At 57.8% G+C, this 23,202-nt stretch overlaps 2 protein-coding genes across 3 annotated transcripts; one reads left to right on the plus strand and one right to left on the minus strand.

Annotated features, from left to right (window-relative positions):
* Positions 1–6,463: 6,463 nt before the first annotated feature.
* On the plus strand, positions 6,464–14,541 carry SLC39A13 (solute carrier family 39 member 13). Of its 2 annotated transcripts, none has more exons than XM_046644998.1 (10): positions 6,464–6,621; positions 8,007–8,315; positions 10,416–10,529; positions 10,799–10,923; positions 11,323–11,430; positions 11,538–11,627; positions 12,398–12,448; positions 12,757–12,885; positions 13,072–13,171; positions 13,294–14,541. In XM_046644998.1, the coding sequence occupies exons 2-9, from the start codon at positions 8,015–8,017 to the stop codon at positions 13,132–13,134; spliced, it is 981 nt and encodes a 326-aa protein (XP_046500954.1). In that variant the 5' UTR covers positions 6,464–6,621; positions 8,007–8,014; the 3' UTR covers positions 13,135–13,171; positions 13,294–14,541. The 2 variants fall into 2 exon arrangements, with proteins under 2 accessions (XP_046500954.1, XP_046500953.1); XM_046644997.1 differs by having other exon boundaries at positions 6,467–6,621; positions 12,757–12,889.
* Positions 14,542–16,694: 2,153 nt separating this feature from the next.
* Positions 16,695–22,588, minus strand: PSMC3 (proteasome 26S subunit, ATPase 3). The gene is made up of 13 exons (XM_046644404.1): positions 22,495–22,588; positions 22,324–22,401; positions 21,999–22,082; positions 21,346–21,471; positions 20,791–20,895; positions 20,613–20,675; positions 20,215–20,352; positions 19,620–19,763; positions 19,348–19,496; positions 18,371–18,467; positions 17,999–18,144; positions 17,058–17,139; positions 16,695–16,881 (listed from the first exon to the last, which is right to left on the minus strand). The coding sequence occupies exons 2-13, from the start codon at positions 22,348–22,350 to the stop codon at positions 16,771–16,773; spliced, it is 1,272 nt and encodes a 423-aa protein (XP_046500360.1). The 5' UTR covers positions 22,351–22,401; positions 22,495–22,588; the 3' UTR covers positions 16,695–16,770.
* Between the last annotated feature and the right edge of the window lie 614 nt (positions 22,589–23,202).

Consider the following 23,202-nt stretch of genomic DNA (forward strand, 5'->3'; position numbering starts at 1 on the left):
ACTCAGAGGGCTTCCACCAGCCTGCACTTGTTCCATCCCCAACAGTCCTGGGGGGTCCTGGAGACTCCCGCCCCCATCTTCCAGCCCAGATAAGTGAGATTTGGACCGGAAGGAGCAGGCTGGAGCCCCATCCCCCACTGCTCCCTGGGGTCTCTGCCCACGATGCCGAGCCCCGGGTTGGGGGGAGGGGGTCGCCAGGACAAGGGGTGCGGGGGCAGCTCTGCGGAGGCCTGCGGAGGAAGAGGCCGTCCCGCACTGTCTCACCGCAGACCCGACCTCGGCCCTTATCTGCTCCGGCAGCTTCCGCCCCCAGCCCAACCCCCGCCGCAGGCCTGGCCCCCGCCTCCGCCTCCGGAGGGGCAGGCCCGCGCGCCCCTCCCCCGCCGCCCCCAGGGAGCGCGCGAGCTGCTGCCCAGCGGAGCAGAGAGGGGCCCGGCCCCCCAGGTGAGGAGCCGGAAGTGATAAATAACTCCTGGGGCGGCGGGCACCGTCGCAGTGAGGCCTTCCCTGCCCCAGCGTGCCCATCCCAAACAGACAGGGGCTCCCCAAACTGGGCGGCCGCAGCCAAATCTGGGGGTAAGGCTGGGAGGGCAGAGGGGCCGGGTCCCTTAAAGCCCCAGGGGGCAGGAGGAGCAGTGCGGTCGGTCTACACGGGGCTCTGAGAGACACGAGACCCCACACACGTACGCACACGCACACTAACAACGCCGATGGGCGTCCCTCGCACAGGTGTGGAAGAGAAGAGAGAAGTGCAGACACCTTAGAGAAAGTGAAAAGCAAGCCACAAACTGGAGGAGAGTCTGCCTCGTACGACCGGCAAAGGATAAGCGTGAAAAATACACAAAGGACTTGCAAATCCACAGGGAAAAAAAAAACAGGAAACAAGTAATCCAACAGAAAAATAGATCAAAGACATGAACGGGCGTTTCTACAGAAGAGGAAATGCATTTGTCCAATGACCACCTAAGGGATGCTCGAGGTCATTGGTGATGAGGGAAATGCAAATGAAGACCACAATGCGAGGCTATTTTACACCGTTTGAAGGGCACAAATTAACAAGCTTGACAGCACGTAGTGTTGGAAAGGAGGTGGAGCAACGGAATCTCCAGTGCATTGCTAGTCAGAGTGCAACTCATCCAGTGCATTGCTAGTCAGAGTGCAACTCGATATAACCACCCACGGGCAAAACAATCTGGCCTTATCTTATAAAGCTGAGGCACAGCCAATCCCCTCCAGGCTTAAAATCAAGAGGAACTTTGGCATGCGCTCCAAGAGACACGGACAAGAACGTTCAAAGCTGCACCGTTCTTCATAGCAAAGATCTAGAAGTAACCCAAATGCCCAGTGAGAAGAGAATGGGTAAATGAATTACAGTGGATGCGCTCACAACAGTGGCCCATCATTCAGCAGTGCACGCAGGTGAACCTGTTTCACACAATATCCTGAATGAACCTTAGTACCATATTGCTGAGTGAAAAATCCAGGCCCAGAAGATGAATACTTACCCTTCCTGTGAAGTTCAAAACGAAGTCAAACCAAATCTCTACAAATAACAATGTTGGGTCCTTCCTTCTAATACTTTTGTTATTAAGAGATGACATGATTTCCCACCCCAGAGACTTTAAAAGTATACTCAAGACTCAAGAGTAATACTGAGGGGGCTGGCCTCGTGGCCGAGGGGTTGAGTTAGCGCGCTCCGCTTCGGCAGACCAGGGTTTTGCCGTTCGGATCCTGGGCATGGACATGGCACCGTTCATCAGGCCATGCCGAGACGGTGTGCCACATAGCAGAGCCAGAAGAACCTACAACTAGAATATACAACTATGTACTGGGGGGCTTTGGGGAGAAGAAGAAGAAAAAAAAAGATTGGCAACAGATGTTAGCTCAGGTGCCAATCTTTAAAAACAAAAAGAGTAATCCTGAGAAATTATGAGAACCAGTGAAAAAAGGTAGTTGGATTACCAGGTATCAAAGGAATACATAAAAACTATTTGCTGGAGGCCAGCCCAGTGGCATAGTGGTTAAGTTTGCGTGCTCTACCTCAGTGACCCAGGGTTCACGGGTTCGGATCTTGGGTGGGGACATACACACCAGTCTCCAAGCCATGCTGTGGCAGAGTCCCACATACAAAGTGGAGAAGGATTGGCACAGATGTTAGCTCAGGGCCAGTCTTCCTCACAAAAATAAAATAAAATAAAAATTATTTGCCTTCCTGCACACTATCAATAGGTCATTCAAAATGTAATGGGAAATATCCTGTTCAAAATATTCACAAAAATATGAAATACCTAGAAGTAAACTTATTAACTGTTATGCAGGGCCTATATGAAAACAATTGTAAAAATCACTGAATAATGTAAAAAAACCTGTAAACAGCTTTTTTCCCCTTATTTAAAAAAAAAGCCAAATCAAACAGACTATTGTCCAGGCATACTTATATATATGAGAAAACTCTTTCTTTTTTGAGGAAAATTAGCCCTGAGCTAACATCTGCTGCCAATCCTCCTCTTTATGCTGAGGAAAACTGGCCCTGAGCTCACATCCATGCCCATCTTCCTCTACTTTATATGTGGGACGCCTACCACAGCATGGCTTGCCAAGCAGTGCCATGTCCGCACCCGGGATCCGAACCAGCGAACCCTGGGCCTCCAAAGTGGAACGTGTGAACTTAACCTCTGCACCACCGGGCCAGCCCCAGAAAACTCTTTATTTGAAAAAAAAAAAAAAATGAAAAGGACTGATCATCGCAAAATTCAGGTTTCCCCAAGAAGGAGGCAGGGAAATGGGATGGGGGAGGGGTGACAAGTAAGCACATATATCATTAAACACATAAATTAAATAAAAAAGGGTCCTGCAGAGGCTCAGATGACAGTGCCTAATACACAAGGATTTCACCCTAATTTGCGCTTCTGAGGTAGGAGGGGGGAAAGAGAGACACTAAACTCATTTGGACAAACTTTTCTTCAGGGTACAGGCAAGAGCTGGAAGCCCACATTGGGTGGAGAGAGGCCTGTGTACACGGCAGACAGAGCTAAGGGTCCCAAAGACACACAATACCGAGGGCCTTCAGGCTGGACAAACCCAGAAGGCTTCAGGGAAGAGGGGGCCTTGTAAACGGGCTGGATTTCAATTGACAGAGATGGTGGAAGGGGAAGGCCATGCCGGGCCTGCCAGGGCTGGGGTGAGGGTTACAAACAGGGTTGGAAAGGCAGAGAGGCCAGACAGAAAGTAGTGAGGCTTGGGAGAAAGCACCCCAGAATCTCTGGAGGGAGCTAAGGCTGCTCTGGGAGGAACAACTGGAGAGAGGGTTAGGGGCAGAGGTCCGGAGGGCAGGGCTGGTTTGGAGGGGACCCTGAGGCCTCTCTGCAGCTGTGACCTTGGGCAAGTTGCTCCCCGCCCTGGGCCTCAGATGCCTTTCTACGGTTGCTGCCTGCCTGCAGACCCCCACAGCAAGCCCCGAGAATAAGGAGGCCCACTCTCTCGAAGGCCACGCTCTGGAAGCAGAAGCAGCGCATATCCACCCCCAGCCCCCGTCTCTAGCCCTGCCCTGCCGGAGAAGGGGAACATCAGAGCACTGGCCACGCCAGGCTTGCCGCCACCGCCCAGTCAGCAGGCCCAGGGGCAGTCCCACCTTCTGGAAATAAAAGGCTGAGGCCTGGTTGCTGAGGCCCCCAGTAAAAGTACCAGAGCCGGGAACAAAGTGTCAAAGTCAGACCCTGGGTAACCCAGTGAAGTCAGAGAAATGGGTCTGCCCTCTGGTCCCAGACCCCTCCCAGCCACTCAGAGCCAAGCAGTGTCCAGGCCCAGCCTGCCCTGCTTAAGCCTGTCTGCCCAGCATGGATAGCCAGGAGGTCCCTGAGGCCTCCAAACCGACTGATAAATGTGATGGAAAACACTCCTCTGTGCTCAGCAAGGAGAGGAGAAAGGACGGCCCCCACCCTGTGTCTTGAATTTATCTAGTCTTTTCACGGTTGTAACATTTTCTTTCTTTATTTTTTTGAGGAAGATTAGCCCTGAGCTAACATCTGCTGCCAATCCTCCTCTTTTTGCTGAGGAAGACTGTCCCTGAGCTAACATCTGTGCCCATCTTCCTCTATTTTATATGTGGGACACCTACCACAGCATGGCTTGCCAAGTGATGCCGTGTCCACACCCGGGATCCGAACCAGCGAACCCCAGGCTGCCGAAGTGGAACTGCGAACTTAACCGCTGCGCCACTGGGCCGACCTGCGACATTTTCTTTATGCCCATGCATTCACATAATAAATAATAATAATATCTAACCCTTAAGCAGAACTTCCCATGTGCCAGGCATAGTTCTACGTGCTTTGTGTGTATTCGTTCCTTTAATCCTCAGAACAATCCAGTATAGTCATCCATTTTATAGGTGAGGAAACTGAGGCATAGAGAGTTAACTAATTTGCCCCAGGAAGTCTGGTACCAGAATCTGGCGGTCTTAACCATCAAGCTAGGAGGCCATCCTATATATATAAATTTTTACATAATTGCACAAATGTGATCATATATATGTTGAAACGTCTTTTTAAATTTTTCTTTTATATTTGTCCTCCCCCCACCATGGAGTCCACGTCCTCACCCTAATGTGTAATCTTCTGTATTTTTTATTTGCTCACAATTACACATGGACTTATATATATGGGCATCTATAATCACATGTACATATACAAGGTTCCTTTTTGTCAATATTTTAAAATAGTGAATCATCTTAAATATTATCCTATCTCTGTTTTCTCATTCGTCTATACCTGGAAGCCCCTGGCAGATCTAATTCACTGTTTTTAACAGCCGTATGTGGTACCTTGCGTGGAACACACCCACCGCGTCTTTCCACCTGGCCCTCCCTGCTGATGGTCATCTTCTCAAGTCCCATCACACCCGCAATGCGCTTGTTGCTTTAAACCCTTGGGGAGTCTGACCGTGAAAATTCTAGGCCACGTGAGAGGAAAGGGCAGTGAGAAGGCAGCGAGTGGCATTTTTGACTGAGTCTTGCCTACCCCCTTGCTGGTGGCCAGCAGCCCTCAGTCCCCAGAGGCAGGAATGCTGACTGTGTTATTGTGAAATCATTTGTATATTGTGAAGTGCTTTGCATATGATGAGTGATTTGCATATAGCAGGGGGAGGGGCATCTTAGAGATCCCAGAGCAGCATCCCTGAGTGCTGAGTGTCTTCCTCCCTTTGCAAAGAAACCAACCCCAGGTCTTCCACTTCAGAACTCAGGATGGGGCACTGGAAGGCGTCCTGGCAGACCTATGGCTCTGGTGGAGCGAGGCAGACAAGGGCCTTTCAGAGGAAAGCTGATCCCACCTGGAAGGAGCTGGGGCTCTAGCAAGGGCAGACACTGGAGCGTGAAGTGGAACAGGGCACCGGGTGCAGCATGAGAACCGAGCGTGCCCTCAGAGGCCCCAGTGCTGGAGGGCAAGACAGGACAGATGAAGGGAGCTACCAGGGAGGCAGGTGCGGGTCAGGGGCTTGGAGACCCCCACTCCTTCACAATCTCTGCCCATGTGAATACCCATGTGCCCCTTCCTGAATATCGTACTGTTCTGGCTGATTCCTAGAGAAGGATGCAAAGTGGACACGAGAGCCAGACTCCCACTGCCCTATTAGTGAGGGGCTATCACATGCTCTGGGTTCAGGGACATCCAGGTTTGAATCCCGGCTCTGCCATCGGTGCCACTGTGTGATTGCGGGCTAACAGTACCCACCTCAATGGGACAGACTGAGGACTCAGTGCGATAATGCCAGCAGAGTGAATGGCACGTGATAGGCGTTCAGTAAATTGCCGTGATAATAATAATGCTGTTGTTTGCTGCCCTGGTCTGAGGTGAGGGAAGCACAGAGCCCTTCCTCCTCCAGGTCTGGAGTTCTGAGCAGCACTGTCACCCATGCATTGGACCCCAAAGGGTTACAAGTCCTGGAGACAAAGGCCTGAGGTTCCCAGTGAAAAACCAAAGCATAAAAATAATTCGATGAGTAAGAATAAAATTCCCTCTTCTGAGGTTCCCGGGGCTAGGCCCCTCCCTGCGGCAGGCACTTCCCCTTTCCCTTGTTCATGGAGGAGCCAGGCACGGCTGACTCAGAGCAGGAGCGCCGCAGCCATGCTCCACCCGAACCCCGACCCGGCTCGGCCCAGGGCGGCGCTGTCCGGCAGCCGAGCGCGCCCCCGCGCGGCCGCGGGCGGCACTGCAGCCCGAGACGGGAAGCGGCGGCCGGACCCGCAGGCCCAGCCACCCGGCCGCTAGCGGTCCCTGCGCGGCCGCCGCCTCCGCCCTGCCCAGCCCGGCTGAGCGCGGTGCCCGCCGGGCTCCCACTTCCGCCCGGCCCTCCGCGCCGCCCCGAGGCCGGCCCGAGCGGAAGTGCGCCCGCCGCCCGGGTCCCCCATGGCCGGGAGGCGGAAGCGCGCCCCGACCGCCGCTCCGCCAGGCCCCGCGACGCGCGGCGTCGAGGGTTCCGGGCAGGTCCCCGTGTGACGTGGCCGCGCGCCGGGGGCGGCTCCGGGCCGGGGGCCGGCGGCCGAGCCGGGCGGGGCCGAGCCGGGGCGGGGCGGCGCAGCAGCTGGATGGCCGGGGCCGCCCGGAGCGTCGCCGCTGCCGCCGCACGGTGAGTGACCGCCGACCCTCGGGGCCGATCCCCCAGCCCCGGCCCGGCTTGTCCCAATAGGACCTGGGCCTCTCGCCCCAGCCCCGAGTTCAACTTCCCCGGGCGGTCCTTCCCTCCTGTCGCCCCCCGTCCGTCCCCATCTCCCCCTCGCGCTCACCCTCCGCGGCCGGCTCGCTCTAGCTTTCCTTCTTCCCTCTGACTCCCTCGGTCCCCTCTTCCCCTATCCCAGACCTGTGGTCCCCTCCCCTCTGCGTGACCCCCCTCGGCCCCCAAGTCCGGCCCGGCCCACTCCTGCTGTTGGTCCCCAGTAAGCCTAGCTGGTTCATCGGGGTCTCCCGTGAAGGCCTGGAGAGCCGAGACGTGAGCATCCTTTCCAGTCCCGCCCACCTCCATGCACAGATGAGGAAACTGAGGCAGGGACGTCCCTGCTCAAGGTCACAGCCAGCGTGAGGCAGGGCAGACCACATTTCAACCTCATGCCAGAGTTTCCAGATTGAACTTCTCTCTGGGTTGATTCACATCCTGGTCCTGTGCTCTGCCATCTGCGTTCATCCCTGCTGCCTGGAGCTCCAGGCCTCCCCCAGCAGAAGGAGGGTCCTCTGCGCCTCTTCCCTGCCAGGCTGGTTCACCAGCTCTAGCAAGCTCCTCATCTTCCTAGCCGTGTGAGGGAGGCAAGAGTTGTCTTCATCCTCCAGAGGAGGAAACCGAGGCTCAGAGAGGGGGCTTCAGGGACTGGCCCTCAGTCAAACAGCTGTCAGTGCAGGGCACCAAGTTAATGGCAGAGCTCCAAGCCTGTGCGCTGCGCATCTGTTATGAGGCAGCTCCTAAGGAGGGGTCCTTTCTCTTCAGTACCATGGCCTGTCCATGCCCCAGGGACATTGGGTTCATTTCCTAGGAAGAAGCCCTGATGACCCCATCCTAGCTCAGCGACTTGATTTCCACACCTGCACCTCCTAATGTCACCCCATCAAGCTAGACAGGGCCGGCCTGAGTCCCTGGGGTGTCCTCACAGGGGCACATCTTGGCAGCAAAGCCTCCCCTGGCAGCCAGAGACACCCGGCTGGGCTGGGCCTGCCGGTGGCTTAGGGGAACCCAGCCAGCGCCTCATCCTGTCATTAAGGAAAGTTTAGCCTCTGGCGGACATGCTGACACACAGTCTGGAGCCGTCTCAGAAGGAAAAAATGTGTGGTCCTTGGGAGTAGGATGTGGAGGAAGAGAGCCCCTTTGGTCTGTGTACCCGCCGTTCAGATTCTCAGAGGCCCTGGGCAAGGCAAGCAGGGGGGCAGATGCCGTGGCCAGTTGTCGGGGGAGAGCTAAATGCCACGTTTCCTAAGCAGGTGTGCGGCCAAGGGTGGCAGCTCACGTAAGTGGCCTTTGTTTTTCAGCACGTGGTATGTCTGGATGTCCCTGTCCTGGTTGTGGCATGGCGGGCCAAAGGCTCCTCTTCCTCACTGCCCTTGCCCTGGAGCTCCTGGGGGGTGCTGGGGGTTCCCAGCAGGCCCTCCGGAATCGGGGGGCTGCAGCAGCCTGTCGCCTGGATAACAAGGAAAGCGAGTCCTGGGGGGCCCTGCTGAGCGGGGAGAGGCTGGACACTTGGATCTGCTCCCTTCTGGGCTCACTCATGGTGGGGCTCAGTGGGGTCTTCCCACTGCTCGTCATTCCCCTGGAAATGGGGACCACGCTGCGCTCAGAAGGTGGGTGACCCTCCACTGGCGCCCAGGGGCAGCCAGCAGGGCTGGAGATGTGGTCCTGCTCTTCCCAGGAGAGCTGGCTCTCACGTCCCGGATTCCAGAGTGTCTGAGGTGGCAGGCGGGCATGAAATACAATTTCTCCCCTGGGGCCTGTGAGACCAGGATGCGCCACGATTATTTGTTTGTTCATTCATTCATGCGTTCGTTCATTTATCCTGAAAGAATAAAAGTCAGCCAGTGTTCCCCGAGAAGCAGTATAGATACTGCTTGGAAATAGGGATATTGGAAATAGGGAAATAGGAAATACTGGTTGGAAATAGGGAGGCTAGGCCACCTGGGTTCTGCCACTTACCAGCTAGTGGCATTGGGCAAGTTGCTTCCCGCTGCCTCAGGCTCCCCATCTTAAAAATGGGGTAATAATAGGATCTGCCTCACAGCTATAATTGTGAAGATTAAATGAACTGATATCAGTAGAGCATTTGGAAGACAGCCTGGTGCAGGAGAAAGGCAGCCTGCTCGCGGCCCGTGGGCTGGGTGCCGGGCTGCGTACCGGGATGCAGCAGCGAGCAAAGCAGTGCATCTCCCTTCAGTCTTTGCTCAGAGTGCAAAAGAGCTCTCAAACCAAGAGCTCTGGGTCAGCCTTATCTGGGATACACGAGAGGCTGGGGCAGGCCTGCCTCCGGGGAGGGGCTCAGGGAGGGGGCGCTGGCGTGGGCACAGCTTTTCCTTGGCTCCTCTTTGGATCAGGCGCATGTGCTGTCTATCCACAAATGACATGTTGTAATGAAAAATACAAGATCAGATGGGGAGCTGCTAAAAACGCAGGTGCCTGTCCCCCGCCCGCCCGAGAGGATGACATAGTGGGTCTGGACCGGGGCCCCAGGAATCTTTGCAATGAGTGCGGCAGGGGCTTGTCCTGCCCTCCAGGCTCAGGAACTGTTCATTCAGCAGATGGTTATGCACACAGCCGTGCCAGGCCCTGGGCTGAGGGCTGGCACCGCAGCTGTGAACACAGCCCTCGTGGGGCCCCGCTGTCATGCCTGTGCATCGGCTCAGCCCCTCGAATAGCGTCCCTTCAAGGTCAACATAGGGAGGACTTGGATTCCAGGCATCCCTCGCTTTATTGCGCTTCCCAGGTACTGCATTTTTCACAATACGCTCCACCAGCAGAAAGATGATGACTCGCTGAAGGCTTAGAGGATGGTTAGCATTTTTTAGCCATAGTGTATATTTTAATTAAAGTATGTACATTGCTTTTTAGATATAATGTTATTGCACACCTAATAGCATAGCGTAGATATCTTTTATATGCACTGGGAAACTAAGAAATTCATGTGAGTCACTTTATTGAGACGTTTGCTTTGTTGCGGTGGTCTGGAACCGAACCCGCAATATCTCCGAGGTATGCCTGTATTAGCCCCATTTTAAAAATGAGGAAGCACAAGCACAGAGAGGTTCTTTGACCAGCCCAAAGTCACATAGTCTGGAAACAGTAGCTTCTCCTGGAATCCCATCCCACCACTAGGCTGCCACTGTCCCCTGGGCCTCAGTTTCTCTATGAAACCAAGGGTCTGGGCATAGCCCCCTGAGGGCACTTCCAACTCTGGATGCTGCGAGTCTTCAAAAGTCCCCCGATCTCTGCCACTTTTGTGAGAGTAACAGTGGCTGAGAAGAGAAAAATTCCCATTTAATGAGCACTTGCTGTGCGTATTGTGGCTCAATCCCCTCAAGATCCCTGTCAGATAGATCCAGTTATCCCCGGTTCACAGCTGGGGAACAGTCCCAGAAGCCATATGCCCACGGTCTCCAGCTGGTGGGTTGGGAAGCTGGGGCCTGTCCGGCTCCCAAGCCCAGTCTCTTAACCATGAAGCCATCGTGGCCTCCCCAGTTGTCCAGCAGGTCATGGGGCGTCCCTGCCAAGCACCCGGCCCTTGCTGGGCCTGGGAGTGGGGGACCCAGGAAGGGCAGCAGCCGAGGTCCCGCCTTCTGGAGGCTGGGAGTCTGGTTGGGACAATACGAAGAGCCCAGTCAGCTGGGTGGGGCGGAGGTCAGGCCGGGGCCTTTGGTGGGTCCGCCCCCAGGCCCCGCTTCTCTGCCTTGCAGCGGGGGCCCGGCGCCTGAAGCAGCTGCTCAGCTTTGCCTTGGGAGGCCTCTTGGGCAATGTGTTTCTCCACCTGCTGCCTGAGGCGTGGGCCTACACGTGCAGCGCCAGCCCTGGTGAGTGAGGCCGCAGGCTGAGGGCAGGAGGGAGGGGGTGGGCTCCCATGCCCCGTGTTGGCCTAGGCCCTGCCACAGTGACTGGAGAGGGGTTCTGGGCATCTGGCCGGGAACTTGTCCTGGTCCCAGCACCGTAGCCCTTCTGGGAGTCTCTGGGGCCCAGCTGTTTCCCCAGCCAGTTCTGGACCCCTGCCGTGTCACTGGCCTGGATTAGGTTCCCCCTTCCATGGTCCTGGCTTGGCCTGGCCTGTCAGTGCTGCCCCCTGCAGGTGGTGAGGGGCAGAGCCTGCAGCAGCAACAGCAACTGGGGCTGTGGGTCATTGCTGGCTTCCTGACCTTCCTGGTATTGGAGAAGATGTTCTTGGACAGCAAGGAGAAGGAGGGGACCAGCCAGGTGAGCCCCAAACCCCAGGGCCTGGACCCATCAGCCTCTGTTTTGTGGTAACACCAGGGCTTGGAGACCCAGGTTCTGACTTGAGCTCTGAAAAGAGGGTCTCTTGGCCCTTTCCTGGGAGCTCTGGGAGGCTGGGCCAACTTATTTGGAAGGATCTGGAGAGTGACAGCATCAGCTCCTGCCGCGGCTTGTTCTCATAGACTGAGGGGGACAGCAGTGTCGGGGGAGGAGGAGGGCTTGTTGAGTCTGGGGGCACCTGGCTGATTGAGCGGCAGAGAAGTCAAGCCAGATGAAAGGGGTGTTCCCTGTCTCTTGTTTCTCCATCTCCCGGTCCCCTTCGGTGTCACCCTGGCTGAGTCGGGAGTGTCTAATGTCACCTCTCCCTCCTCCTGGCCCTAGGCCCCCAGCAAAGACCCCGCTGCTGCTGCTGCTGCTCTCAATGGAGGCCGCTACCTGGCCCAGCCGGCTGCAGAGCCTGGCCTGAGCGCCATGGTCCGAAGCATCAAAGTGAGTGGCCCGCTCAGCGTCCCCTCCTGTAGCCACCCTAGCCCGAGCGGCCAGCCTGGCTCAGCCCTGCAGCCTGGCTCAGCCCGCCTTTCTCGCCCCCCTCCCAGGTCAGTGGCTATCTCAATTTGCTGGCCAACACCATAGATAACTTCACTCACGGGCTGGCTGTGGCTGCCAGCTTCCTAGTGAGCAAGAAGGTGAGTAGGGGTGGGGCAGGTGGGCCCCAGGCACTGCTGATGGGAATGATGGTGCCTGTGTTGACCAGTTGGCTCTACCTCCAAAATAGGTCTCCAGTCTATCTCCTTCTCGCTCCCTCCACCACCAACACTCTCCTCCAAGCCCCCAGGACTCCCTGCTGCTCTCCTGGATGCAGCCTTCTTTTGTCCTGAGCCCGTGGTCTGATCTCCTTGCTGCAAACACTCCTTGTTGGGATCACATGCCTCTGCCAGGCTCCTAGGCTTAGCCGCTGTCTGCTTCTAGATGCTTCCCCCCTCCTCCCCTTTGCGCTCTGGCCTCAGTGGTCTGGCCCAGCTCTTTCCCCTCCCGGCCTCCACCGCACACCATTCCATCTGCCTGGAATTTCTTCCTCCCATTCTGAACCACTGGCTCCTCGTCCTGCAGGCCTCGGCTCCCTGCAATTCCTCAGAGAGGCCTTTGCTTGCTGACCCCTCCTCTAAATTAGGGCCCCATTACTCAGGTCCTGCGGCACCCAGTTCATCCTTTCGCCCAGCACCTGTCACTGTGTGCTCACACAGTTCTCTGTGTGTTTATTCCATCCTTGCCTCTCCCCTCCAGACTGTTAGCTTCATGAAGGCAGGTTCCTTGTCTGTTTTATTCGCTGCTGTATTTCTAGTCGCCAAACGGTGTCCAGCCAGAGCACTCAGAGCAGAGTAAATTTTTGTAGAATGAGCGGACAAGTGGGTGCCCTGGCCCTCGGCACAGACCCCACCGACTCCCCTCCCTGCAGATCGGGCTCCTGACCACCATGGCCATCCTCCTGCATGAGATCCCCCATGAGGTTAGTGCCAGAGGTTTCCATGATCGGTAAGGTGGGCACGGAGCCGGGGGGAGGGCTTTGGGGTGGGACTGCCCACCAGTGGCAGGCTCAGGGGCTGGACTTTGGGGGCCTGGAGCTGCTCAGCCCACCAGGCTGTAGCCAGCCTCTCAGCTGTGCTCCAGCTTCCTCGGGACTGGGGTCCCAGCCAAGGGGATGCGGGCTGGGGGTCCCAGCGGCAGGGCTGGTGCCGGGGCTTGGTGTCCATACCTGAGACACTCAGGGGTCTGGCCCCACTGGGACCCAGAGTGATTGTCTGGACCTCCCCTCAGGTGGGCGACTTTGCCATCCTGCTCCGGGCCGGCTTTGACCGATGGAGCGCAGCCAAGCTGCAGCTCTCGACGGCACTGGGGGGCCTGCTGGGTGCCTGCTTCGCCATCTGTACGCAGTCCCCCAAGGGAGTAGGTACGGGCGTGGTGGGTGGTGGAGGCAGGTGGCGGTCAGCAGAGGGGCCCAGCACCAGAGGGCACAGCCGCCCTGCCCTGGTATCCAGGCCGGGTTCCGCCCTGTCTACCCTGTGGGAGGGGGTGCAGTTCACATGGCTCCCCTGGGCTCCCAGCCAGTCGGACCTCCTCCCCCCACCGCAGAGGAGACCGTGGCCTGGATCCTGCCCTTCACCTCTGGTGGCTTTCTCTACATCGCCCTGGTGAACGTGCTACCTGACCTCTTGGAGGAAGACGACCCGTGGTGAGAGGCCCACTGGGACTGTCACTCGCAGAACCCTTAGGGGCTCATGGGGGAGGAGCTTTTGGCCTCTGCCCTCTCCCCCTCAGGCATTGCCACCCGCTGAGCCCCCACCCCTCCCACAGGCGCTCCCTGCAGCAGGTGCTTCTGCTCTGCACGGGCATCGTGGTGATGGTGCTGTTCTCCATCTTCATTGAGTAACCATTCCTGACGCCCCACCCCCCGCAGCAATAAGAGACTTGGATTCACTCTGTGATGGTGTGTGAGGCAGAGAGGGCGCGTGCCCGTGAGTGAGCCAGCCTCCGACCAGAGGATGATGTGCGTGTGTGTGTGTGTGTGTGTGTGTGTGTGTGTGTGTGTGTGTGTGGTGTGCCCATGTGACCAGAGGTGTGTGCGAGACCGACACTGTGATCCCTTGGGCGTTGGGCCCAGGACCCCAGGCCCGCGCCTACCCCCAGCCATGCGGTGGTCTTCTCTCCTCCCACCCTGTCATCTTGCACCTCCCCGAGTGAGCAGTGAGGAACAGCATTGGTCCCGAGCAGAGGTCTCTTCCCACCGGGACCCCAAGAGGAGTGAGAGCAGTCCAGGGAGCCCAGGGCTGCGGGGAGCCTGCTGGGGCCTCATGCTCCCTGGCCTGAGGGAGCAACCCCCTCTGCGCGTGCTCCCAGCCCTGGGCAGCCAGGGACCGAGGCTGGGGTGCCTTCTCTGCCCTTCCTTCACCAGCTCTAAGGCCAAAGAAAGGACAGGCAGGTGCTTGTGGAGCCCCCTGCCCCGCTCAGCACTGACAGCCCTACCCCTCCAGCCTGGAGCCGGGAGATGCTTCCAAAGACCTTTTCTTCAGGGCTGCCTGCCCGGGGCCAGCTCCTGTTCCCCCAGTGAATGCTCCCTGGCAGCGCCAGCAACTCTTGCCACCTCCAGCTGCCAAACAGCAGCCTGCAGGGCAGCAAGCAGCCCCGGAGCCAGAGAGGCCTCCCAGTCCAGCTCAGGGATGCGCGTACCAGCACAGGGCCCAGGCAGCTGCTCTGGGGGTAGGGAGAGCAAGCCCTGGCTGCCTCCCCCTGCTTGGGCCCCTTTTCCTGTCCCACTGTGGTGGGGGTAAGGTGGGGGTGGTGAGGGCTCCACGTTGTCAGCACTCAGGAATGTGCTCTGGGAGAATGCTGAAGCCATAATCCCCAGCTATTTCCCTTGGCTGACGCCCAGGTACTCAGCTGGCCCACTCCACGGCCAGACTCCAGCCCTGCTGCTTGGCCGTGGGCGTTGAGAAGTGGCCATCAACGGGGTCTGAATGGTTTTACAGCAGTTTTGCTGTGGTTCCATTTGTATCTGTAAATACCTGTTCTGTAGATGAGATGCAAATAAATATTATATGCAAACTGGCTGGCTCTGTACTGCACACCAGAGGCCACGGTCTAAGTGGGGCTTTCCTCGGCACCCCACGCCCCAGCCAGGCCGGCTGCTGTGTGGGCCAGCTCCTGCTGGCCACCCTGTGCATCTGCACGGGCATCCCCTCCTTCCAGCCCTTCTGCTTCACACTCCTCTCTGAAGTTACCTGGCGGTGCTTCTCGGAACTATGGCATTTTGTTTCTCCCGCCTGTTCTGTCGTTAGCTTTCTCTCCCCCTAAAACAAGCCTGGCACCATGCCATCACAGCCCACGTCACCCCAAGGGTGGGGTCCCGATTTTATAGACCTGTGAGCCAAGGGATTTTTCCTGGCCTGCCCCGCCCCCCGAGTAATTTAACCAAGGAAGGGAGCGCCATCCCTAAAGTCATCTCCAGGTTTGGCCTCAATGAAATTATTTTTCATTAAAAAGAAAAAAATACGAGATCCTTATTCTGCACCACACCCCCTCCCCTCCCCTCTGAAGGCGCTGTGTAAAGACAGCCTCAGGCACCAGGGGCGCTGCCATCCTGCAGTGCTATTAGGAAAAAGCGGAAGGGGCCGTGGAGTCGCACTGCTCTCCAAGCCAGCAAGGACAACTCTCAGTGGCCTGTTGGCAGAGAGCAGCACGCCTGCCCCCCTCACGGAGTCTGGTGCCCGGGCTGTGAGGCCCAAATCAGTGGCATCCTCAGCTGGGGCTGCCTGGCTCTCAGTATCTTACCAGCAAAAAGGGATCTGCTTCCCTCGTCGTGACATACGCAGGACCTGGGGGTCCAGGCCTCTAAGAACACGGAAGGGACCCTGGGCTGTCTCGCCAGCTCCTGGCTGAGCCCCTGCTGGGTAGCACACGTGGTCGTGGTACTCAGCCCTCTGAGGGAGGGGCTGGGGCCCACTTAGGAGGAAGCCAGGGTGGGAAGTGAAGGTGGTGCCTGCAGGTTCACTCAGGTGCCCTGACCAGGGGAATGCCCGAACTGGTTAGAAGAGGGAACCGGAATGCAGGAGGCAAGCTGGCTGAGCCCGGGGCAGGGGACAGAACCAGGGCCCTTCAGAGGCTGTGCTGGGGGTTCCTTCGGCAGAGACTGGGGAGTCAACGGGATCACCAAGGAGAGCACGATGGGGGCACACCTTGGACGGCCAGCCTGGAAGTGGTGGGACTAGCGGAGGGAATCAGAGGAGACGGAGCTGAGCCCTCCAGACAGGCCACCTTGGGGACAAAGAGGGTGTAGGGCCTTTTGCCAGAAGGCAAGTGAGAGCTGAAGGTGAGTCCCCGGGCTGGTTCCTGGAAAGGCCATTCAGGGGCAGCAGCACGCGGAGGGCAGACAGGCTTTCCTCTCAGCCTTGGGTTTGAATCCCAGCTACACACCAAAGGTGGTGCAATCATGGCCCAGGTGCTTAAACACATCTACAAAGTGAGGCTGCCCCACTGGCGGTTACTGAGCTAACCAGATAACATCGTGCACAAGACCCACAGAGCACATGGCCCAGAGAAGGCCCTCAATAAGTGGTGAACCACACTCAGTGGGCTGCAACTAGGAAGGCTAGACAGGAGGGCCAGTGAGATGAGATCCTGACAGAAACCGTGACAGGATTATCGGCCCGCCAGGGAGGGGGCTGATGGCAGAATACGGGAGTGGGAGAGAATACAGCACGGCCAAGGGTTAGGCCCAGAAGGGCTCTCAGAGGGGATCTTGCTCCAGGTTCATTTTTCAGCTAAAGGAAATGGGCCAAAAGAGCTAACAGGGACATGTGGAGAAGCAGGAGATTAGGGGGCGAGGAAACGGGGAGGAGTTTCAGGGAGCAAAGCCCCGGAGCCTGGCTTCACCAGGGAGCAGGCTGAGGACCAGAGCACCAAAATGCAGAGAAGGGAAAGGCTGGCTTCTGTTCAGGCCCTTCATTCTCGAGCCACAGCGCCACAACCTCTAATGCTCAGAGGTGGGGCAGGGGGATGGGGAGAGGGGTCTGGAGGGATGTGTCGGGGAGGCCAGAAGACCCAGGCAACAGCTGCAGCACGCGCCCATCGCTCCCAGAGGGCCTCACCCTGACAACTGGTTCCCGTTCTGGGTTTCCAGGCAGCAGCACCTGGGGAGGGGCCGCCCGCACACGCCCCAACTCATCCCCCCAGAGCCCAGGCAAGGCGAGACAGACAGATACCAGGGACCTGAAACCATCTTTATTACGAGTTTTCACCAGCCAGAGTCCGGGGGCAGGCTGGGCCGGTGAGCCCCTAGGCGTAGTACTGCAGGTTGGCCTTCTTCTTGGCCTGCACCTCCAGGATGCCCTCCATGTAGTCCTCGTGGGTGAGCTCCGTGGCGCCCCTGCGCAGCGCGATCATGCCCTGCACCCGGGACAGACAGGCTCGAGGGCGCCTCCCGCACCCCTGGCCCGGCTCCCACAGGCCTCGGCTTCTCCGCTGTTCCCCTGAGCACTCTCCACCAGACAGATACTCCTGTCCTGTCCGGGGAAGGGGGCAGGAAGGCACAAAGCAGCCCCCCACCTCACCCCACCACTCACCGCCTCCACACACACGGCCTTGCACTGGGCCCCGTTGAAGTCATCCGTGCAGCGGGCCAGCTCCTCATAGTTCACATCAGGACTGGGGGGGACACACACCACGGGGCTCAGCCACTCGTGGGGGTGGCGGGGGCTCGGGAGGCGCAGGTGTCCTCCCGCACTCCCCATCAAGCCCGAGCGCAACTCGCCCTGTGACCACAGGCAAGTCCCTTCCCCACGGTGCCTTGTTCTCTTCTTGTACCAGGTGGGGAGAGGAAAGGAGGGAGGTCAAAGCTGGCTAGGCCAGGTTAGTTCTAGGGTCTCTTGAGCTCCAGCCTTCGAGAAATCCGCACCTGGGACTCCAGGGACTGAGTCAGCCTGAAGCAGGGGAGCTGGAGGTTGTGGACACAAAAGATGGCTGTCTCGCCATCTCCTGAGTGGCACGGGCCACGTGTCAGCACAGCACAGCTACTGCCACACTGGTGTCACGTGCAAGCACTGTGCTGACACTGCCACAACCCCGTGAGGTTGGTGCCGTCATCCCCACATCCCAGACAAGAAAATTAGGCTTAGCGAGATTACGCCACCTGCTGAAGGTCACAGATCTGAACCCAGGTCCAGCTGGCCCCTGCTGGATCTCCCTGGGCCATGTTGGACTGCATTGATCTGCTGAGGTGGGGGAGGCCAGGAAACTGAGGGCCTCCAGCCTGTGTGCCTTCCAATCATGGGGAGGCGCGGGTGGGGGGTGGATTCCAAGGAGCAGAGCCCCAGAATCAGAGCCTGGGCCCCAGCAAGATTCTAGCTCAGGCCCCTGGAGAGAAACGGAGGCCGGCGCTTGGAACGGCATGTGTGAACGGCACGTGGAAGGGAGGCCTGGGGAAGCGCAGCACCAAGAGGAGAGCCAGAGACGGCTCTGCTGCTGCCCCTTTGGGGCTCAGCGCCTTGCTCGTGGCCTTGCTCACCTGACGTTCATCTTCCGCGAGTGGATCTGCATGATTCTGGCCCGGGCCTCCTCGTTGGGCATCGGGAACTCAATCTTGCGGTCCAGGCGGCCTGAGCGGAGCAGGGCGGGGTCCAGGATATCCACTCTGTTAGTGGCTGCAATTACCTAAGCAAGGGGAGAGGCAGCACCTTGAACTGCGGAGGATGCGGCTCACAGATGAGCCACAGTCACAGCCAAGACAGGCAGAGAGGCAGCCAGGGTCCAGGTGAAACGGCAGGGGATATTCTAGACAGACCCCGATTCTAAGTGTAACTGCACTAGCTAGGTGACAGAGAAGGTCCCCTGACCTCTAAGCCCAGGGGTTCCTCATCTGTGAAGCGACAATACTGACCTTTACTTGGGTGTTGGGCTGGAACCCATCCAGCTGGTTCAGAAGCTCCAGCATCGTCCTCTGCACCTCCCGGTCCCCAGCCTTCTCACTGTCAAAGCTGGCGCACACAGGAGGCCCAGGACACTGATAAGGCCACCACTCAGGCAGAGCCCTCCCCTCCTCCACCACCAGAAGCCCAACGCAACCCGAGCAGGGAGGGAAAAGTCTTGCTCAACTTGGGGCCCCCGGCCCAGATACCGGCACAGAGAAGGTGTCAGAGACTGGAGAGGCTCCTGGGATCAGGTGCCGGGCTGAGGCTAAAACAGCAAAACCAGCCACTGCCTGGGCTATGCCCCTGATGAAGGTGCCATTAAAAACTGAGCTAAAGCTTAAAACCACAGGGATCTGGCCTAGCCTCGGTGCATAAGGGGGAGCCCGGGCAGGCCTCCCTGAGGAAGTGTCCCTTAGGCTGAGATCTGCAGGCTGAAAACACACTGGCTGGACAACCAACCAATGGAGAAAAAGAGAGAAGAAAAACCACACTCCAGAGGGAAGAGCAGGTACAAAATCTCTCCCACCACAGAACCAGAGTGGGCCTGCAAGCCGAGGGGACACGGTGGAGGAGGGAGTCGAGAGTGGGGGGGAAGCAGGGGCAGGATGGGATGAGACTGCAGGGGAGCAGGGACAGGGACAGAGAGGGCCTTGCAGGCCATGGCATGCCTAGCATTTATCCCAAGGAGCAATGGGAAGGCCCAGGATTGTGTAAGGGACTGCGGGTGCATGTGAGCGAAGCGACCAGGTTTCTGTTTTCAAAGAAGCATGCTGGCAGGCGTGAGGAGAACGGATGGTCAGAGGAAAAGAGAAGCAGCAGGGAGGCTAGTTAGAAGAGAATTTACGAAGAACCACAAGACTAGAGCTGCCACCGTCCTGGGGAAGGAGGGCACAGGGTGGGCGAGCTGGAATTGAGAACAATCCCCTGGGCACCCAGCTCCCCTCACCGCTTGGTGCCAATGGCATCCAGCTCATCGATGAAGATGATGGACGGAGCTTTCTCCTTGGCCAGGGCAAAGGCATCCCGGACCAGCTTGGCACCATCGCCGATGAACATCTGCACCAGCTGGGGGCCAGCCAGCTTCAGGAAGGTGGCCTGGGGTCGGGAGGACGGGAAACAGTCAGGCCAAAGGCACCACCAGAAGCCTCCAGAGGCCCCTCTGAGCTCGTGAAGCTCGGCTCCCACGCATTTCTGCCTCATCCCTCCCAAAGCACTCACCTTGGTCTGTGCAGCACAGGCCCGAGCCAGCAGCGTCTTCCCTGTCCCCGGGGGCCCGTACATCAGCACCCCCTTTGGAGGCTGGATCCCCAAATTCTCAAACTTCTCCTTGTGGTTCATTGGCAAGACAATGGCCTCCACCAGCTGCCAGGAAGAAATCCTGGGTGAGGAGAGTGAAGCCCTGCAGGTTCCTACAGCCCAACCTTTAATGGCTCCAACCCCTACCTGCAACCTTCCTCCTCCAATTCAGGGACAGCAACCTCTCCCTTTCCCACGTCAAGAAGACAGAACACGCACTCCCACCAAGACTGGCTATATGGTCTCTCCAGAAACAGCAGGATATGGTGAAAAGACACTGGGCCCAGAACCAGGAGCCTGAGTTCCAGTCCTGGCTCTGACCCTAAACTTCTGTGACTCTGGGCAAGTCATTCAATCTTTTGGGATCTCAGTTCCCTAAACTGTTTCACGGCACCCCCACTGCCTCCCTAGAATGCTGTGAGGATGAGAGGTACACTGGGGAGAAGTGCGCTGGTCAATGAAGCAGAGGGGCACAAAGGGCTGGCAAGGCTGCTGGTGGCTCCCATGCCTCCCTCACCTCCTGAATCTGCTTGTCCAGGCCCCCGATGTCACTGTATTGCTCTGTGGGCCTCTCGTCCACCTCCATGGCCTTCACCCGCGAGTCGTATTCTGTGGGCAGGGTCTCCAGGATCAGATAAGAGTCTTTATTCACACCCTGGGGACAGAGCATGAAGCCTTCAGATCTGTCCCAGCTCAAGACCTACCTAACTGGCTGGGTGATGAGCGGCTGCAGAGTGAAAGGGCAAATACTGGGACTGGGCAACACAAGCTTCAAGAGCAGGTCGGCAGGATCAGACACGGCTGCTCTGCCGAGATTAAGGGACAAGAGGACCTGGGCCGGGGGCAGCGGCTGAGCAAGTCAGTGGGAGAAACCTCAGTGGCAAAGCCCGGCCTGGGCTCAGGGCCACCACTCACCACCAAGTCTCCCGGCTTCAGCTTTTCAGCATCCACCAACCCAATCACAGGCAGGAAGTAGGTCTGCAGGGAAGATTCCAGGGGCAGCATCAGTTACTGCCCTCAGCAAGGCTCCCGAGTCCTGTCGCACACCCATGCCTCACCCTCTTCAGCTCTTCCATGGTCTGAGCTGCCTCACCTGTCGTGTGGAGGTTTTGATCACTGCACACTTGCCCTTCCTTTGGGAGTCCAGGTCAATGTTGGCACCATCTTCCTCTTGGTCATTGGGATCAACATCCAGAAGCTGGGAAGGGAAAAAGCTCAGATTAAGAGGCCCTGCTTGGCCCACTGACCTCCCCAGAGCCCAGTGCTTCCTCGGCCAACAAGACCCCAACCCTTGCAGGGCTGGCCATTCCTACCTCACTCCTCAGCCCAGCCCTCTGCCCAGCAAAGCTGCGGGTGACAAGCCAGCGGACTGACAAAATCTCTGTTTAGGTGTTGCTTCTCCGCACAGAAATCACCCACCCCCGAGGAAGAATAACCAGCAGAAAAGGAGAAATGTGAGACCTCGGAGGCCCTTTCAGGCTCTCTAGAGTCCCCTGGAAATGCACACTTAGAGAGGAGGCCCTCGGAGGTGTAGCTCCAACATGCAACTTGGGCCTCCAAACCTCCACCCGCTCTCTCCCCAGTGGCCCCACCGCAGGCTGTCTCCGGGCCCTGCCGACCCCCTCTTCCCCTCCACATACACACACACCTCGATGACGTTGGAGACAAGGTACGGCAGGGTCTTGTTCACTTTGATTTTCTCACTGTTCTCTTTGATCTTGTCCTTCATGGCCTGGAGTTCGTGGGTGACTCGCAACACTTCACTCTTCATGATCTGGGGGGAGGGTGCGTGGCAGCAACTTCTCAGTCTGGGCTCAGCTCCTCCCAGGGCCTGTGACTGGTGCGGCCGGCTGCCCAGGGGACCCTCCCTCCTGCATCAGTGTACTCAGCTCTAAGGCTCTCTGAAGGCTGGGCCTGACTGTGTCCACATCGAGCAGAGGTCAAAACAGGAGGCCGGTCTGGGGACCTCCAGGTGAAGCAGTTGTAGTAAAGGGAAAAGAGCGGGACTTTGAGTCAAGCAAAGTAAGTTTTAGGTCCTTAATAGAGAACTGGGTCCTTGCCCACAGTAGAATCCTCTCTGGGCCTCAGTTTCCCCATCTATAAGATGAGGATTTCCTAAAAAAAGGATTCTCAGAAGGAACACTTAAAGGCTGCATTGGGAAAGGCCGTCTAATGAGTTTTCTTTCCTCTTTTCCAGGTCCCAGGAGGAAACTGCAGTCCCCATGCCTATCCTAGGGCCGCTGGGCTTGCCGGGCCTGCCCTTGGGGGCTTCACTGCCCGCCACAGGGGCTGCGCGCCCACCTTGATCTCACTGTCCAGCAGCCGCGTGCGCTGGATGATCTCTTCCGTGGACATCTTGAGCACCTCCTCCCCGATGCCATCTTGCTGTTAAAAATTAAAAAACATTAACTCAGGGCAGGCAGCCCGCGTTCTCCGAGCCCACTCACAGCCTCAGTCTCCCCGCCCATTAAGCCAGAATGAAGGAGTCGGGACCCCTGCCCACATCCCAAGCGGCCCCGACGCCAGAACCAGGCCAGACTTTGACCTCCAGCCATCTCCTCCCCTCCCGCCAAGGGCGTCTCCCCGCTGTCCCGGCTCCAGGACCCCCTACTCTCCCAGCGCGGACCTCAGCTTCATCCCACACGGTCGCCATCTTCTCCTGCCGAGTCACTGGACTCTACAGTGTCCGCAGCAGATTCATTTCCTGGAGGAAAAGGCGGAAGATCGGACTGAGCAGGAGCCGTGGCGGCAGATTAATGCTGTCCTTCTTAATAGCTGCTCTTAACTAATGGCAGACCTCTTTCTCCAAATCCTGACTCCTGACCGAATTAGCTGCTGCCGCCTTGCCACAGCGAATCTGCTTCTCCGAGTTAAAAGACGAAGCTCGGGCCACAGGCCCCGCCCCCACGGCTCCTGAAACGCTCCCGCCCTCGTCTTGAACACGCCGGGCGCCAGAGGTGGGTGCGCTATTGGAGGGCGCGCGCAGCGGGGCGGGGCCTGGGCGTATAACCGGAAGGGGAGGGAGAAACAACGGGAGCCGCCCGGGCGCTTGGGAATGTAGTCTTAGTCTGGCGGGAACCTGAAAGGGCCCTCTCGGAGTGATTCAACCTCAGAATCTGGCCCAGTTAGGAATCAGGGGATTTGCGCAACGGCTCTGCCTCCCGTAAACAGTAAACAAAATACACCAGTCGTGTGCAAAGGGCATGACACCTCAGGCTGTATTTTTATAGTTATTATTTATTAAAGTACAAACTGGGCCACCCAGGGTCACTGGAGAGAACCATTAACCAGTTTCAAAGAGAGAAATCGCTGCTGCTGCTAACTTCAGAGCAGGCGCCCCAGAACTGCGCACGTGGGAAGAACTCAATGGACAGTCAGCCTCTACAACTGAAAACATTGTGTCTCACGTCTGTAATCGTTTCTTTTCATCTCACCGAGCAGGGCAGATCTGTGGACCCTATGAGACTCATTGGTTGTACCTGTGTCCCCTGCTCTGGAGGGTCTC

This window comes from Equus quagga, chromosome 17 (assembly GCF_021613505.1).
Source record: "Equus quagga isolate Etosha38 chromosome 17, UCLA_HA_Equagga_1.0, whole genome shotgun sequence".
Taxonomy (NCBI): Eukaryota; Metazoa; Chordata; class Mammalia; order Perissodactyla; family Equidae; genus Equus; species Equus quagga.

Coding starts and splice junctions, on each gene's coding strand:
- SLC39A13 (XM_046644997.1), top strand. CDS start 8,015: ATGTCTGGATGTCCCTGTCCTGGTTGTGGCATGGCGGGCCAAAGGCTC. Junction 10,530..10,798: donor CACGTGCAGCGCCAGCCCTG/GTGAGTGAGGCC, acceptor TGCCCCCTGCAG/GTGGTGAGGGGCAGAGCCTG. Junction 13,172..13,293: donor TTGGAGGAAGACGACCCGTG/GTGAGAGGCCCA, acceptor CCCCTCCCACAG/GCGCTCCCTGCAGCAGGTGC.
- PSMC3 (XM_046644404.1), bottom strand. CDS start 22,350: ATGGCGACCGTGTGGGATGAAGCTGAG. Junction 20,896..21,345: donor TTGTCTCCAACGTCATCGAG/GTGTGTGTGTAT, acceptor TTCCCTTCCCAG/CTTCTGGATGTTGATCCCAA. Junction 16,882..17,057: donor AGGCCGTGTGTGTGGAGGCG/GTGAGTGGTGGG, acceptor TCCCGGGTGCAG/GGCATGATCGCGCTGCGCAG.